Raw genomic sequence first — 18,619 nt, forward strand, 5'->3', positions numbered from 1 at the left:
AATGTCATGCCGTTCTCCCCCCCTTCATCTACCCCAATGTCATGCCGTTCTCCCCCCCCCTTCTTCATCTCACCCCAGTTTCATGGGCCCCCTACATTATGTTTCATTGTTTAACACAAACAAACACTTATACTTTCAAATCCCGCCAAGGGCAAAAAAACATCTGCAAGGAGTTTGTATGTTCTCCATATTCCAAAAAGAAATACTGATAGGAAAAAAAAAAGTACATTGTGAGCTCTATGTGGGGCTCACAATCTACATTTTAAAAAAAGAAACAAAAAACCAAAACACTTATACTCACCTTCCAATGCTCCTCCGCAGCTCTCTCCACTCTCTCACATAGTTGTAGGCCCGATGTGACGTCATCTCATCGTACCTACACATACAGGAGCCGGAGCACTTATGTGTTCAACTCATCGGCGTTCTCTGGCGAGCCGGGACAGGACACCAAATTTGTGAATGTCCCGTGGAAATCGGAACGGTTGGGAGGTATGTATACTATAATGGGGTCTGTGTGGTTTCCGTTCAGTTTCCACACGAAAAATGCTGAGAGAAAAGGGCTGCTTGCACTACTTTTCTCTACGCATGATTTGTGCAGACACCACGCGGAAACCATTATAGTCTATGGGGTCCGTGTGTTTCTATGCTAATGCCTTTTTTATGCAAATAGGTTTCCGTTCTGGGTTTCCCCAAGCAGATTGCTCGAACAGAATACCGAACGCAGATGTAAGCCAGGCCTCAACTACCCATCACAACGTAGCCCTTGTCTTAGTCACTCATATCTTTACACTTACCCACTTTTCCCACAACCAACAAATCAATTTAAAAAAAAATAAAAAAAAAATCAAGAATTAATATTCACTTCACTTTCTGACTTTTTTTCTGTTGCCTAATACTGTATAGTTCACCCCTTAAAAGACCCTATTGCCATGAGATACTTCATGCTTATACAAATCTATCTATCCATCCAATACATATAAAACACTTGGTCTTTTGAAGGTCTTAAAATTAGGAAAATCCAACCTTAGATGAAGAACAGATTTCACAGTTCCATTATTTATTTTGTAAAAATTAAGCCAAAACAGAAAAGTCATTAATAACTTGTACAAGCACGTGTAGCAATGATAACAAAGTGCTATGGAAGGGTGAGATTTAGTGAGTGCTCAGGTTCTGAGGCTCCTTGGGGGCTTGTGTCACCCAAACCATCTTCAACTACTGAGGAACGGTGGCCACCAAGCAGAGGCAGACATTACAAGATGTTGGGTCAGGGTTAAGAAGGCGGGTCTACTTTACAGCTTCTGATCTATCGAACAATAAGTGATAAGCTAGTTGGAAGCTAAAGGACTGTAAGATCTTTTAGTTTGTAATTGCCACAGGTGCCCCCACAAGCAAAAGGATTTGCTTAGTGCTCTATGTGCGCCTGTTTTTCTTTCCCAACATGAGATTAGGAGCAGAATCTGTCAAATGAAAGACTCCACAGTGTCCATTGGGATACTCTGTTGGAACATTTTCATGACGGGGAACTTGTTTTAAAAAGGTTGAGAATCACTGACCTAAACCACTGACATGCATCCCTTGTTCACATTGTAATACATTCACCTGCTCTCCGTCTTGGCAGAAGGTGTTGCTAAGTGTTAGGGAGCCTTCACACGATGTAACGCTGCGCTCATTCTGATCGCATGTAATACATTGAAAACATAGGGAAAAAAGCCTCCCATTGATTTCAATAGGGAGCGCACGTATGTCGGCTCCCATTCAAGTCAATGGGAGCTGCTTTTTACGCGCTCAATCTGAACGTGTTTTTACGATCAGAATGAGCGCAGCGTTACATTGTGTGAAGGCTCCCTTACTGTAAAATGAACTCCTGCCCCCACCAATGGCAAAGCCACACATCCATCTCGGTATTCCTCCCCTCTTGTAGTGAACAGCAAAAACATTCACTTAATGTCCTCCTCTGTTGTGCTCCAGCCATGCCTGGCCTCCTGATTTTGAGCTGATGGCCATCCCTCCACCTGGGACGCTGTGCAACTCAATTGACTGCACAGGCAATATGTCTGTCCCTAAACTGAGATCTGTAGAGTCTTTAATGTAGCTCTTGCCTTTTTGCAACAATTCTGAGTACTGCAAATGAACATTGTCCACCATTTTGAAGTTTTTCCACTTGTGAACAATCTTTCTCCCTGTAGAATGGTGGACTTTACATTGTTTGGAAATTGCCTAATGACCTTTCCCAGGTTCATGGGCAGCAACAATTACCTCTCTAATATCATTGCTGAGGTCTTTCCTCTATGGCATTGTGCTATTACGTGTCTGAATACTCCAGACTTGCAAACTGCCAAAACTACTTCTTTTAAAGCTATGGTCACACTTACTGATCAATTAGTCAATGGCATTAGAGTAGCAACACTTACCTTACCTTGCACAATGAATCCACCATCACCACATCCTGTGGCAGTGAGTTCCATAGCCTCACTGCTCTTACCGTAAAGAATCCTTTCAATTCCTACCTACTTACTTTCTTAATTCCTATGAACACAGTATTTGTGCTCTCTTAATTTTTCACATATTGCTTCTGCATTTTGGCCTAGGTAATTAGTGTTACTCATAATACAATAATTTGTTGTGTGGTGTTATTCATCTGAAGTTGTATTTATCCAATTTTAACACCAGATTTTTTTCTTTTTTTATTATGCCATGATACGTAAAACCATAGAATTCAAAGAGGCTGTACTTTGGGGCTGTCCCCGGTGGATCAGAGATGAACAAACAAGAATACAGTAAGCATTAGGTTAGATTTACTAATGAAAATGAGAGCTAATCCTTGAGCAATTTGCAACGAAATCTTAATGCATGCATGTACATACAGAACATACTGGTACATCATATGTCTTATTTGTTTTAGACACTCTGTCATTTAACAAGTGGCATAGCTAAGCAGGGAATGCTTAAACATACAGAAAATATTTTTTTGTGATGGTTTACGTACAAGTTCCATACAAGATATTGCACAATTACTGTATGTGGATACATTATATACACACTAAGTGGTCTATACCATTTCAAAGATAGCATACCTGATTTACTTGGTTCTGCAGTGACGTCAGGAGTCCTTCTCGCTGTTCATCCTGCCCTTTTAAACAGGTGAGCACCAAGGATAGGAACGGATGTTGACTCAGCAAAGACATGCTTAACGGGAAATACATCAACGTTAGTCAGTCAATACTAGTCAATATTCAGATATATTATTTTCTTTTCACTTAATACATCAAAAAGTCCCCAGAATACTTCACTTCTAAAATGTTGCAAACTGTTTGACTCAATGTAGAGGAATGTTATTGGGATATTAAATGTATACTGTATTATTAATTAACCCTTTCTTTACAGCCAGAAAACCTCACACTCTATTTCTCTGTCACAATAGATTACACAATGTACAAATACAGATGAAACACACAGCTTACAATGGACATTGTATATCTATAACATATAGTAATATTATACTGAAACAATGGTATATCATCCTCAATGTATTTTACATTAGAATTAAAAACATATGCCTGCTATTTAGTGTCCTTACATGCTGCAAATGTGCACCAAAATCTGCATCATGTAATTTCTTATTGACTTTAGTGGTAATGGATATTGGTGTGTATTTTCCGTGTTGAAGCGCAGCACAGACAATCCTAATCTTACGTGTCTACCCTAATACTTTGACTTCTTCTTACCTTTTTTGCTTTTGGCGATCTCTTTCTTTCTTTGAGGATGACCCCAAGTGCTGCCCTTTCTCCAGTTCTTCCCCCGCTGCCTTTAGTACCCTGGCTTGGACTGAAGTAGGTAATTTAGCAATTAGAGGTGCCACAAGCCAGACACCCCTACGTTCAGAAGAGCTACATCCAAAAAGAGGTAAATCTTGTCAAACAACAGTAAACCATAATACAATTTATCATTCACAGATTTGATGTATTTATCATCTAACAGCAGGAAGATTCATTCATTTCTCCTACACATTAAAGAAGTAAATAATGTGTTTTGCAGAGAGGTTAGAGAGGTTTATAAGGTTAAAAACCAATCTTTTTCCAGTCCTTCGGCTACGTCTGATAATGCAGCAGCCCCATTTAGCCACATCAGTGCCGATAATAAACATAGAAAACAGGTGATAAAAACCAGACACAGATATCCGTGACCTTATCCTACTGTAAAAACTAGACACGGAGTATGTGACATCATTATGCGAGATATTATCTTATAGATTAAAACACCAGCCACTGTCATATAAAAAAATAACAGCGTTTATGAATGAATAAACAATCCAACATCATTACAATAGAACATAAATTATAAATAGAGATACAGTCTATTAGAAACACAATTATGTCATTACAACACAAAATAATGTACACATACAAACCCCAAAATGACAGATTATTAAAGAAAGACTACCACTGCCAAAATCACTTAAAGACTGGGACCCCATGCGGTCTAAACGCCACAGTATGGCAGGGTTCTAGTTAATCCCATCAGATTGTGGAAAAATACGCGCAGTGGACATGCTACGATTTCTAAAACCATAGTGGTTTTGGAAATTGCAGGATGTCAATTATACCTACAAAAATGCTGCTGGTTTCCCTATAGGTATAATGGAAGCAGAAATTCCTCAGAGAAAACCTTTGCATATTTTCTGTGAAAAGCGCTGCAGGAAAAACCATCATGTGTTTCCGCCGCAGTTTTTCCAGCAGAGCTTTTTTTCTGCGGCCCACTATGTGGGGCTTTAGGCTGATAACACTTATAAGCAGTTGTAGGTGCAGTTAGTGGTATATACTGTATATACTGTAGCTATACCTCTTATTTTTTGCTGAAAAAAATAAACTTGTAACCAGCATGCAAATGAGCTGCATCATGGACACAGAGCACTTGTTTTGCCTGTGGTCACTACCCCATAACATAAAGACTGACAAGTTCCAAAGTGCACTGACCCCAGACTTGGGGGCAACATGGTGGCTCAGTGGTTAGCACTGCAGCGCTGGAGTCCTGGGTTCGAATCCCACAAAGGACAACATCTGCAAGGAGTTTGTATGTTCTCCCTGTGTTTGTGTGGATTTCCTCCCATACTACAAAGACATATGTACATTGTGAGCCCCTATATGGGGATATCAAGATGTCAACAACACACTCATTATACGGTGTCCCAGCGAGCTGCTGAGATGCTGGAACAATTACAGGCACGGTGCGAAGAACAACTTCAGTGCCATGCCAACTCGAGAGCTGCTGAAACACCGGAGCAGTCGGATCATCAACACCAACAACACGCTCATTATATGGCTTTCCAGCAAGCGGCTGAGATGCCGGAACAATCACAGGCATGGTGCAAGGAACACGTTCAGCAGCAGGACAGCTTAAGAGCTGCCAAAATGCCGGAGCAGGCAAACCATCGACGGCAGCAATTTGCTGAATATAGGCGGATCATCAACTCCAACAACCCGTGGACAAAGTAACAGGCAAAGGCTAGTATAATACATATTATTTCATAATATCAGCAAAACAGAAAACAGCATAGAAATGAAAACATCATGACACCATCACAATATAACACAGTAAGGGTACGTTCACATGGTGGAAAATGAAGAGGGGGGCCACACGGTGGCTCAGTGGTTAGCACTGCAGCCTTGCAGCGCTGGAGTCCTGGTGTTCAAATCCCGTCAAGAACATAAAACAATCTGCAAGGAGTTTGTATGTTCTCCCCGTGTTTGCATGGATTTCCATCCCATATTTCAAAAAAAAAAAAGACATACTGATAGGGGAAAAAAATGTACATTGTGAGCCCTATGTGGGCTCACAATCTACATTTAAAAAAAAAAAAAAGAAAATGAAGAGGACCACTTTCCACCGCTGGCTTTTTTGCGCAGCTAACTGTGATGGGATGCCAATGCAGTGCCTAAGCATTCTGTTGTGGCATCCCCCTCCTGATTGGACCTAGATGAATGGGCCTAATCAGGAGGGAGTCTCAAGCCGTGGACGCCAAGGCTGACTCAACCATGGAATCTGCGTGAAGATAGGTCATATCGCATTTTTTCCCGCTAGCTGAAAAAAATCTGGAAGTGGCTCCCATTGAAATGAATGGGAGGCGTTTTTTTCATGCGGTTTTTGAGGTAGATTCCGCGTCAAAATCCGCCTGCAAAAAACTCTGTGTGAACATACCCCGACTAAGGAAAGCATGGTTTGTAGTGACATCATAACCTAATAATAGACACTGACAATAGAACAGAAGTTAGAAATAAACAGCATATTGTAGCAACAACAACAAAATACACAATACATGGTGTAATTGATAATTGAATACATCATGGTTGATAACCTCCCCTGTCACTTCCACTTCTGGAAATGTTTCGAGCCCTGCACAAAAACACAACTTGCAACTATTTTAAGTGCAAGTGGTGTGAAGTAGTTGGTGGTTCATAGCTATTTATACAAGTATTATAATAAACACTACCCCCAAAGGTATTTGTGACATTATCATCATAGAATATACCCTACAGTATTTAATGAGGTCTATGCAGTATATACTATCCTTAACCTGCAAGACTGAACCTTACCTGAGGAAAGCTGACTTGACATTGTGTCTCGTGCTGTTGGTCTCCGCATGTACAGAACAGTTTGCATTGAATAGACCTCCGGCCGGGTTACCAGGGCTGCTGTTTAGTTCGGCGGACTGCTGAAATACTTCTATGGTGGCCTTTGCAATATTATCCAGAAGTGCATTCATCTCCGTCACTGAGCTGGAGCCCTGTAGTGGGATATTACAATGATGGTTTAATAACACTGCTTTCATAAAACTCTAAGAAATAAAAAGTCATGATCTCTATTACATACAATGTTATGTGGAGTCTAGAGATAAAGTACTAACAGGTTCCTTCATGCATTGCTTGATCATCAGCTGTATCTCCAGCCATGACTGCCTGAGGGTCCACTGGTCAAGATTCTAGTAAATGGAGAAAACATGGAGCGTTATGTACAGTCTAACTACACAGCGTGTAAACTAGTATAAAAGTAAGAAATGAACCATTCAATGTACACGAGGTGGCACCTTCAGAAATCACTTATCACACAATACTATTGACATACCTTTACTAATACTTGCCCTTCGCTCCTCCTATAACACACATTACAGTTCTTGATCAATATTGCAGCTGCTTTTGGTCACAAATTCTAAAAAATGTTTTTGCTTCCTTACAGGGTTTAACACAAACTCTTTACTCAATGCCATATAATGTAATCTGCTACAGTAAGATGTAGTGCTGGCCTTACACATTAAAGGGGTTGTCTGGCCACAAAATTATTCTTCATACCGATGACCTATCCATAAGACAGGATCAGTATGTGATATGTGGGGGATTGATATCCAGACCCCACATAGATCAGATTTTCAGAAGTATCTGGGCACCAGAATTGACAGCATTGGGAGAGGAGACTGTGCATACCTCCTGTTCTAGTAGTAGAAGTGGTGTGGCACTTGCCCAGAACCAATTACCATGGACAGAGCTGCTGTGTCACTTCTATTACTTAAATAGGAGAGCTCGTGTGCACTCCTGTCCACAACTCTAGCTTAACTTCTGGCACCCTGAAGCTGCCAGAACAGCTGATCTGTAAGGGTTCAGAGTGCTGGACCCACACAGATCAAATATTGATGACCTACCCCATTAAATGCACCCATTTTGGCAGAACCAGCTTACCATCTAATGTGTACAGGGGCTTCCCAGCTCTTCCCTGATGGGAAGAAATAACTATTAGGCTGTTACATTTCAGCTGCCCAGTCCTTTGTGAGATAGCAAGAGCTTTCTCCACTCACCCAATTCAGAAAATTGCATGCCTTAACTAAATGTGCTTACATATGGAGGAGTCAGCCATTCACCTGACTATTTAGCTATCTAATATGTATGACCAGCTTAATGCTATGAATAAATTACTCAGTTATGTTTACAGGCCTGCACCGTATGGAAGAAATGTACATATTCCCCTCTCATATTGCTGCATAACTAGGCACGGTCAAGGGGATAGTGCTAATGATGTATTGGTTGTCATTCAATCTTAGGCCATGGAAATATATAAATAGCATTTAACAGCAATATATATAAGAGTTCAACTCACAGTCTGCCCATTTATTGCCAGTCCCTAGGACATAGAAGATAAAAACTGTCCTCTGATAGAAACACCGACATCAATATACTACCTGCAGGATGCGCTTAATATGGAGCCGCTGGATGTTTTCTCCTTCAACTGCATTATTTACTCCATGGGGATAACAGATGAGCTGGAGAAGCTTCCGAGCCTGTTTATTGGAGAGGACGGGATCCAAGATAAGGTCTTTATCAGTACACAGCCTCTCTGGTTCTTTCAAACAGTGGTCTCCAACCCACTCCTATATCCCAAGGAACAAGAAAAAGTTATAATAAGCAAATCATTCTAATTCCAAAAGCTTAAAGGAATTAGGAATCTGACATTGAAATTACCTGTTGGCAAATTGTTCTTAAAACATACTTGGCATACTCGCTTAAACTAGCCGTCTCAATAACAAATGGCTTTCCGGATGACGGTAGAGTTGGTTGAGGCTCCGGCATTCCTTCATCTAATACTTGTTCCGCCATATCTGCCTTAATATGCCTAGAAGAGCTGATATTACTGTTACCAATGTCAGCATCTCCTACAAAATAAGATGTGGTGAAGAAGAAGTGAAGTATCTATTTTCATGCTTTTTTAAAAAAGAAAATGTTTTTTTTTTTTTTTTTTTTGCTGAGTAACTGAGTAATTTATTCATAGCATTAAGCTGGTCTTACATGACCGTATTGATTTTACGGTCTGCAAGTTGCTGATCAGCAACATAGACACCGCAGATGCCCATGTCCTGCCACACGTGCCCATAGAGTTCTATGGGCGAGTCCTTGCAGTGCCGTGAATTCACAGCCTTTACAGACTGAATATAATATGCCCGCAAATGTCCGCAATTGAAAACCCTCAATTACAGACCATTTGCAGACTTACATTACGGCCGTGTAAGACCAGCTTAAGCCTATATATCAGTTAAATCACTTTTGTAATATTTCTATATAAAAACTGTTGCTTTTAACAGAAATATAAAAATTGGTGTGAAAGCAGCCTAACCAGTAGATGGCAGCTTGTGCATGTGTGATGACTACAGAATCAGATATGTCCATACTCCAATATGTCATGAAACCAGTTCTATACAATATGACAACTTACCCTCAACCACTGGGTGGTCACACACAAACACATATGGGGTAGTTAATATATTATTTTGAGAGATCTTGTCATAAAACCATGTTTTCTTGAGAAAGGCAGCATAACTTCTGACACACATATGTGAGAGTTAGACAGCTCAAGAAGAAAGATGAAGGAGGACACTTCTGTATGTCTTGCAGGACGTGACCTGAGGCTCCTGGGTCTAAATGGTTTCTCTCCACATTTTTCAGGCAGAAAACCAGCGGACCCCATTATAGTCTATGGGGTCCGTCCATGGATTTCTGCGGGTAACCAGTTTTTAAGGGGATTAGGTTTCTGTTTCTCGGATTCCAAAGCAGACCCGAGGAATGGAAAGCCGAACACTGTTGTGAACCTAGTGTTACTTATGAGAGGGACCTTTGTGGCCTCCTCAGGATGCAGGGCAAAGAAGCAACCAGGCCAGTTTTACACATGCTTATGCTAAGCTCACAATAGTGTCACCTCTCCATTGTTCTGGTCTTCCAATGAGGTCCATTGGGTGTCCGTTTTAATAACTGAAACCAACAGAGGAAAATATTTTTTCCTCTGACGTTTTTCAGGCAGACAATGCAACAGAGAACGGAGATTTTGGCGCAGATGTGAACATAGCCAAATATATATTTTGATGCTAAAATAGTAAATTACTGAAAAAAGTTTTAAAAAAAAAAACACAGTTGAGTAAATATAGGGTAAATTATATAAACATAAAACATGACTGGTTGCTGTGGGATTGTACAGAAGCAATGTAGTGGATGGGATTAAATAAGTAGCAACCACTCTACAGAAAACATCTTCAGTACAAAATATCTTGTGCAGGTTTTCAGTCTGCAATATATCTATTACTTCTGAGTGTTTGATCACATTTTCAGCTTATGCAATACAAAGGTTGAAAGTCATACGAGCCACCTGGAAGTCACAGCTGAGAGTTGCAGTGAAAACTATTGGATCCGTCCCTTGTGTCTCCAGCCTTACCCTATAATCACATGGACGGACATGTTTATCGGCCGTCACACAGCCACATTCATTTTACGGTCTATGAATGGGGGGCTACTCACACGACTGATACTTTGATGATCCATTGTAATGGACCGTCAAAATATAGATCATATTCTATTTTTGTTCGTGTTCATGGATCACTGCTGCTTGCATCGCTTTTCTCTCCACATTTTTTAAGTGGTTTTGGGAAACAAATACCCTGAATGAACTTCAAGCTCTGGTGTGAACCCAGTCTTAAAGTGTAAAACATTACTATTACCTGCAGGACAGGTGATTTTCTCCAACCAGGGTTTATTCAACTGAGAGTACAAATAGTGGGCTACTAGATGTATAAGGCTATGCTCACATCTGAGACAGAGACGCTAGGTTCACACTATCGCCCGGACTCCGTTCTGAGCTTTACGTCTTCTGCATGCAGAATATGAAAAGCTGTCAGACTGGGTCCGGCCATGTGCGCCGGTGAGCGTTTTATGCTCTCCGCCGCGAAAGTTTTTTTTTTTTTAAACCGGACACAGAGTACTGCATGTCCGACTCTGTGTCCGATTTAAAGAGCATAAAACGCTAATCGGCGCTCACGGCCGGACATCTTTCAAACCCATTCAAATGAATGGGTATGAAAGAGTCCTGCAGGTTTCCGTCTCCTGCTCAGTTTTGTGCAGGAAACGGAAACCTGTATGAGCAGAGACCGGGCGCAGATGTGAACAAGCCCTACTCCATTAGGAATCCCTATTGCAGATTATGTATTTTATAATTGGAAAAATAGCACTTCGTGTAGCACTATTTTTCCATCAATATAGTAAACAATGTGAGAAAACTGCCAGCATTGTAAGACACACTGTACCATTGTTTCCATTTAGCGTGGAAGATGTGGTTTCCGTTTATAATGGCAGATGTGAACAGAGCCTAATTACTGCTAATATTATAATTATACTAGCCACATTTATTACATGATAGATCTGTACAACAGTGGTAAATTACTCAGGGTAATCGTATTAACTATGGCTTATACTCATTAGAACTTACCCAGCATCAGGATAGCTTTGAGAACTGCAAAAACAGCTCCAACTTCAATGCTGTTATGAGCAGCTGTCAAAAGATGTCTGTCACACGATGAGCATAATCCAGGCGCAAGTTTCCCTAACAGAAAAAACATAAATGTACTGTAAATATAAATGTTGAGAAAAATATTCTACGTAAATAATATATACATATATAATATGTGGAATGGAATAAATATCGCATTATGCCACAGTCCTTTGTTGAGAGATCATTGCACATAACCAAGTATTACTGTGAAACCCCTTTGACACGACCACCCAAATCTGCATCGATATACTGTTAGGCTACATTCACATCTACACCACAGTCTTGGTGGGGAGAAAGCCCTGCACGGGCTCCGTGTGTCAGAAGGTAGTTCCCACTTAATGGCATACACTTACAATTTTTGACTGCCTGAGTACAACAGTTTAACACAACAATCAGGATTGAGACTATTGGGGTAAGTTCACACAGAGTTTTTTCGTCAGGGTTTTGAGGCCGTAATCGCCTCAAAATCCTGACCAAAAAGAAGGCTCCCATTCCAAACCAAAAAACTACATGTGAACTTACCCTTGCTGAGATTGACAACCACACTCCAGCACTAACAGCTGGGATTGGAGGACATTCTGATCCCAACCATTTAACTACTTAAATACAGAAGTATTGCTATTGTTGCAAGATAACGGGTTTTTTTGAATTCAGATTTTTGTGAACAAGTGTAGGGTTTTATTTTATTTTTATTTTTATTTATTTTTTTAGCCATAAACCTGTAATGCAGGGAGTTCAGCAATTTGTACTCCTGCTACCAACAATGGCTAAGAATTATTTCTGTGAAGGGTACAGTAGTAGTTTACCAGTCAGGAGAAAACAGAGATTCAAAGCAGGTCTATATGAAGTGGATAGTGAGAACCAGAGTGAGACACCTACAGTAGGTGGGACAGGCAGTAGCAGGCAAATGAGAAAGCCAGCAGCCACTTTGGAATTGATCTGACCCTCAATGGGCTTCTAGAACACTAGTAGAGGGCTACTCAAAAGCATTATTATATTTTATATACCGCTAGAAAGCCGACAGTGCACTGAATTCAGCGCACTGTCAGCTTTCCCGTTATGTGCCCCAGGGCAAGAAATATCAGTGCATTTACCAATAGCGCTTCACTGTCAGAAGGGCGTTCCTGACAGTTTAGCTGGTAATGGACCTCCTGACAGTCTATCCGTACTGATATACTGTGAGGGCGCAGTCCTTACCGATCAGCCATGACGCTGAATTCCAAGTGGGGGAAAATAAACCCAGTCCTCAAGCTCAGGGAAGGGGCAGACAGACAACCAAAACACCCCCTCCCTTTCCCCAGCCTCTACTGCACCCAAAAACTCCGGCCATTTTAATTTTTGAAATTTTCCAGTAGCTGCTGCATTTCCCCCCCTCTCTTTATACTCAAGCCAATAAGTTTTCCCAGTTTTTTGTGGTAAAATTAGGGGCCTCAGCTTATATTCGAGTCGGCTTATACTCGAGTATATACGATAGTTACCTGTTTGACCATTACATCTCTCAATCATTCTGAGAGCGAAGCACACTATACAACAAATTTCTGGGTTGAGGAGCAAGATGTATACCCCTGAGTTATGGGACATGACAAAACAGAGAGAGATATACCAAGAATGGTACATAGTACACAGGTCTTAATATCCTCTGTGCCGCCAGAGGGTGCACATAATTTATGATGAGACACACACCTTATCATAAATCAAGCGCATCTTTTCACCAGTCTATGTGGCTAGACTGTGGCCCACCCACAGCATACCCAAAACACAACCCCTTTCTGAAAATGATGAGGGCAAGGTAAAAAACTTATTGGAGCAAAAAAATTTTGAGTGAAAGGTGTTTAAAAAGCTGTAAATCTGTAGTGACAGCTTTCTGGCATAGAGGGATGATAAATTGTCCTACCCTTCTAGAACTTACAATTGCTCCTACAGATGGAGCCAGCAGAAAGGGGCAAAATTGCCAAAAGCTATATGAAAGGTGACATTGTTGTCAGGAACACTGGCACTACTCAGATGCAAACACAAAGTCTTATTTTAATTTTTTTCCTGGAATTACAGATATGCTATAAAGAGGACAAAGCCTGGATCTTCCCCAGGCTACCATCTCTCCTGTGTTGTGAAGGAACAGATGCTGCTATTGACAATACTGAAATTCAGAGAAATGGAAGCTAACCCAGGACATAACATACTAGTTTACTGGAAGCAGGAACAAATTTTAGAGTTAGGGTAGGGGGCTGTGTCCAGAGGGTGAGAAATTATAATAACAGCAAATGTCTCAGGCTCCTGGAAATGAACTCAGGAGAAAGAACAGGTAGAACCTGCAAAGAGGGAAAACTGCCAAAATAGATGATAATGGTGACACTGTAGTCAGAAATACTGGCATTACTCAAATATATACATATATACGTGTTGCTTTATTCTAATAATTACCCTGTAATAATGGATATAGTAAACTTTAAAACTATTGGTTACTTTTAGATATATCTTCATGAAAATAGTTTAATGTCTGGGGCAAGATATTCTGCAGCGCTTTTATAGACATTGTCAGTCACTTTCCCATGTAGGGCTCACAATCTGCATTTCCCTATCAGTATGTCTTTTGAGTATGGGAAGAAACACATGCTAACATGGGGAGAACATACAAACTCCTTGCTGATGTTGTCCTTGGTTCACACCAGAGCTTGAAGTTCATTCAGGGTATTTGTTTCCCAAAACCACTTAAAAAATGTGGAGAGAAAAGCGATGCAAGCAGCAGTGATCCATGAACACGAACAAAAATAGAATATGATCTATATTTTGACGGTCCATTACAATGGATCATCAAAGTATCAGTCGTGTAATAATGGATATAGTAAACTTTAAAACTATTGGTTACTTTTAGATATATCTTCATGAAAATAGTTTAATGTCTGGGGCAAGATATTCTGCAGCGCTTTTATAGACATTGTCAGTCACTTTCCCATGTAGGGCTCACAATCTGCATTTCCCTATCAGTATGTCTTTTGAGTATGGGAAGAAACACATGCTAACATGGGGAGAACATACAAACTCCTTGCTGATGTTGTCCTTGGTTGGATTCGAACCCAGGACTCCAGCGCTGCAAGGCTACAGTGCTAACCACTGAGCGATGTTATCAAGTTAAAGTTTGCTACATCTGTTAGTGGAAAACAAAATAAACATTTGGTTCCTGATCATATATCGGTCTAAGATAAGATAAGATAATCCTTTAATAGTCCCACAGTGGGGAAATTTCAGTATGTTATAGCAGCATAGTAATACAGATACAGGATAATACACAGTAATATATTACAGAAGGAGACACACATATGCTGAGAAGAGAAGATATACTAGGAGTCCATAGCAGCTTAGGAACAGAAGAAGGAAGACGTCATAATTAGAGATGAGCGAGTACTGTTCGGATCAGCCGATCCGAACAGCACGCTCCATAGAAATGAATGGATGCACCTGGTACTTCCACTTTGACGGCGGCCTGCCGCTTAACCCCCCACGTGCCTGCTACGTCCATTCATTTCTATGCGAGCGTGCTGTTCGGATTGGCTGATCCGAACAGTACTCGCTCGTCTCTAGTCATAATCATTAGTTTTCTGTACGGAGTGATCTTTGCTTGGTCTGATGTAGATTATACAGCCTGATCGCGGTTGGAAGGAAGGACCTGCGATAGCGCTCCTTCTCACACTTGGGGTGAAGCAGACGGTCACTTACAGTGCTGCCAAGTGCCATCAAGGTCTCATACTCATACATGGGGTGGGATTTGTTCTCCCACATGGAGCTCCTCACTGACAGTGTCCTTTACTGGGTCCACCTATACTGGGTCCAGGGGGCTCCCCAGGACAGAGCTGGCCCTTCTGATCAGCCTGTCACGTCTATTTCTGTCCCTGGTTGATACACTGCTCCCCCAGCAGGCCACACCGAAAAAGATGGCTGATGCAACCACAGAGTTGAAGAAGGCCCTAAGAAGTGTCCCCTGGACTCTGAAGGCCATCAGCCTCCTGAGCAGGTAGAGTCTGCTGTGGACCTTTCTGTGCAGCGCCTCCAGGTGACCAGCCCAGTCTAGTTTATTGTTGAGGATCACGCCCAGGTACTTATAGGTCCTGACTATCTCAATGCATGTCTCTTGGATCTCGGGTTCGGAGCACTTCTCTGTTTACTAAAGTCCACCACCATCTCCTTGGTCTCCCCAGCATTAATCCTGAGGTGGTTCTGCTGGCACCATTCAACAAAGTCCTGGTTTAAGTCTCTGTATTCTCAATCGTCACCATCAATGATAAGGCCTACTATAGCAGAGTCATCAGAGTACTTCTGTAAGTAACAGCTGGATGAGTTGTGCAGTGTACAGTGTGAAGAGAAATGGGGCAAGAACTGTACCTTGTGGAGCCCCCGTACTACAGATCACAGTGTCAGACACACAGTCCCGGGCTCTCACATACTGAGGGCGGTTTGTCAGGTAGTCGAGGTCCTTCGCCATTTATTCATTAAAACATGTAAGAGAGATCATAAAAACCTACCAAACCGGTCAGGAACCTGACAAAGTAACACAAGTGAATTCCATCTTAATGGGGCTGTCATAAAATAGAAACCTCATGTAGAGATGATTGCCTTTATAGACTACAATATAAAAACGTTACTGTCGCTTCTGTGTAGTTGCACATTCACAGAAGTCTCTATGAGAAGTAAATTGCAGGGAGATAAAATTTGATCCTCTAATTCTTATTTTAAATAGCACTTAGGCTAGGCTAGGTTCACATCACATTTGCGCTCGGGTTTCCATTCGAGGGTCAGCTTCGGGACCCCCCCAAATGGAAGCCTAATACACATAAAAGTGGTTACCTTAGGAAACTCGCGGACCCTATAGACTGTAATAGGGTCTGCGTGGTTTCCATTCGCTTTCCTCCTGAAAAGGGCGAAAAAAATTTCATGCGGAGAGGGGAATGGAATTCTTATACAGAGAGCAGGCGCAGATGTGAACCGAGACTCAGGCAGCATAAAGAAACCTGACAATGGAACATGACATTTTGATTGTAAATCTGCGTATTTATGACTACCTTCAGTGGTAAGGTGACCCTTAGTGGGCGATGAAGCAGCAAGGGCAGGTAGTTTATATCATAACCTGTGCAAGCTTTTCTCTGTCTGTACCAATCTTTGGAGTACAATGGCCAAATATGTTATGAGGCAAATGCCTAGTGCACAGCTAAACCTGCATGCCTTCCTACTATTAGCAGGCTTAGATTTGCACCATAAGTAATGTCAGTAGAAAAATCTGTCGCTGCAGAGATGGTCTCATTTCCCCTGCTCAGTCCAATTCATCACTCTTGAAAAGCAGCAAAATAAGTGAAAATAGCAAAAAGTCACAAAAACTACGTATGCCAAAACTGACACCTTTTTTATGCCGTAAAACTTGTATACAGTAGATCACAGTAATATGTAAGGAATGTAAAAGAAATAAAGAGAATCTTTCACCACCAACTACAACTTTTTGCATTTGTCTCTGCTTCACTGATTCCGATACACTTGGGTTTTTTACTCTAGTGCCTAACATTACTGCAAAATCCTCTCTGTTGGTTTCAGCACCCAATATCCTTATTATATGAACAACCCTTATGTTCGAACCCAGTACTGCCCACCTGACAGTAGGGGTAGCATATTGGGTGTTGAAATTAACAGCGACAATTGCGCAGGTATAAATGAGATGATACTGTATATTCACAAAAAAACATGCTCAATTTTAATACTGGTTAATAATTGGCATTGCTAAGTATATGAAAAATATTAATAATAAATTAATTGAACATTTATCTAAGGTCTGTTTCCATCAATTCATTAAAACATGGAAAAGAGGTCATACTAAACCTACAAACCCTGCCCGGGTCTAGTGACAAGGAGATGTCGTTTTTGGTCAGAAACTACACAACCTTTTCTCAGGCTGTATCAGATTTTGGTTTAGTATAATTTACTCACTTATTATTTTAATGTTATCCTGTATTCTGGAGACAAAACAAAACTAGGAAATTTATTACTAAGGATGTAGACTAGTCTATAACCTGTGGTGAGGTCCAGGGATCACAATGTTCAGACTGGTGAGAATCCAAAGGAAAAGGCAGGAGAAGTCCTAGACTAGCATAGCTGGAACAATGTGGAAGGGGGGTGGGGGTGGAGACTACCTCCATTACTTACACACAAATTGCCAAAAGAAAGCCATTTTCACCAAATAACATCACGGAAACTAGTTCCTAGTGCATCCTCCATCCTTCCTCAAATTCGGGACTTGGTCTCAGAGTGATACTAGGTGAGGGTGCATGTGCGATGACACCATGGGGAAGGTATGGACTATGCATGGTCTTACCTCTCATTCACATCTGCTTTTGTATTCAGTCCATGGAGAATCCACATGGAGACCCCCCAAACAGAATACAAACGCAATTGCAACCGTTGTACTGTCAAAGTGCATGGTCCCCATAGACTATAATGGGGTCCGTGTGCTTGCCGCGCACTGCCCGCAGGAATCATGTCCGCATGATTCGTGCAGGCAGTGCGCGGCAAGCTCACTGACCCTATTATAGTCTATGGGGTGCGTGCGCCAGATTAGGGGAGACAAATGGTATCACATTGGCTGACATTATTATCTATCTATAGATCTATAGGAGGGATTGATTTAAGGGGATAGAGAGGTAGTGATTGGTGCTTTTCTATACATGTCTTCCCATAATGTAAAAATGAGATTTTATAAGGTCCTTACGAATTGCTATAACCCCTGAGGACACTGGTATCCCTAGCAAAACATGACAAGGAGGGATCAATTTAGATTATTTTAATATTGGTGGTAGTTTTAATGTGCTAGAATTCGGACACAAATTGCAGTTTTGTCCATCAATACGGGGAATAAATGTGAGATACAAGTTCCCAATTAGGAAGAATAAACTATAGGGACACAGGCATACTTAGTACTTACCAAAAAGCACAAACCAGACTAATTTTTAACAGTTTAGAAATAATTTGAATTGGACCTCAGTAAAGATTGATTTTAATATTGGAGAAATGGATATTGCATTGTGGTAAAAATGAATTTCTTTTGCATTTGACTATTTGTGTGTAATTAATGAAAAATAACCTACATTTTATAGGGCCAATTGTTGGAGTAGCAGCGCCCATTACAGTTACATGTTCTTCTATACTGTATATTCATGCTTTTTCTGCACCATACAATTCCATCTTGTAGTCCAAAGATCAGAAGGGTATTAAATGATTTTAGCATCGGACA

At 41.0% G+C, this 18,619-nt stretch overlaps 1 protein-coding gene across 1 annotated transcript in view; it reads right to left on the reverse strand.

Moving 5' to 3' along the window:
- Positions 1-18,619, reverse strand: part of MED12L (mediator complex subunit 12L) — a 300,557-nt gene that overhangs the window by 39,769 nt on the left and 242,169 nt on the right. Inside the window, exons 25-31 of the mRNA XM_075268816.1 lie at positions 11,290-11,403; positions 8,505-8,695; positions 8,225-8,413; positions 6,902-6,976; positions 6,591-6,781; positions 3,726-3,887; positions 3,075-3,186 (exon numbers count right to left, since the gene is read on the reverse strand). Of these exons, the coding sequence (XP_075124917.1) occupies positions 3,075-3,186; positions 3,726-3,887; positions 6,591-6,781; positions 6,902-6,976; positions 8,225-8,413; positions 8,505-8,695; positions 11,290-11,403 (1,034 nt within the window). The remainder of the gene's footprint in view (positions 1-3,074; positions 3,187-3,725; positions 3,888-6,590; positions 6,782-6,901; positions 6,977-8,224; positions 8,414-8,504; positions 8,696-11,289; positions 11,404-18,619) is intronic.

This window comes from Leptodactylus fuscus, chromosome 3 (assembly GCF_031893055.1).
Source record: "Leptodactylus fuscus isolate aLepFus1 chromosome 3, aLepFus1.hap2, whole genome shotgun sequence".
NCBI lineage: Eukaryota > Metazoa > Chordata > Amphibia > Anura > Leptodactylidae > Leptodactylus > Leptodactylus fuscus.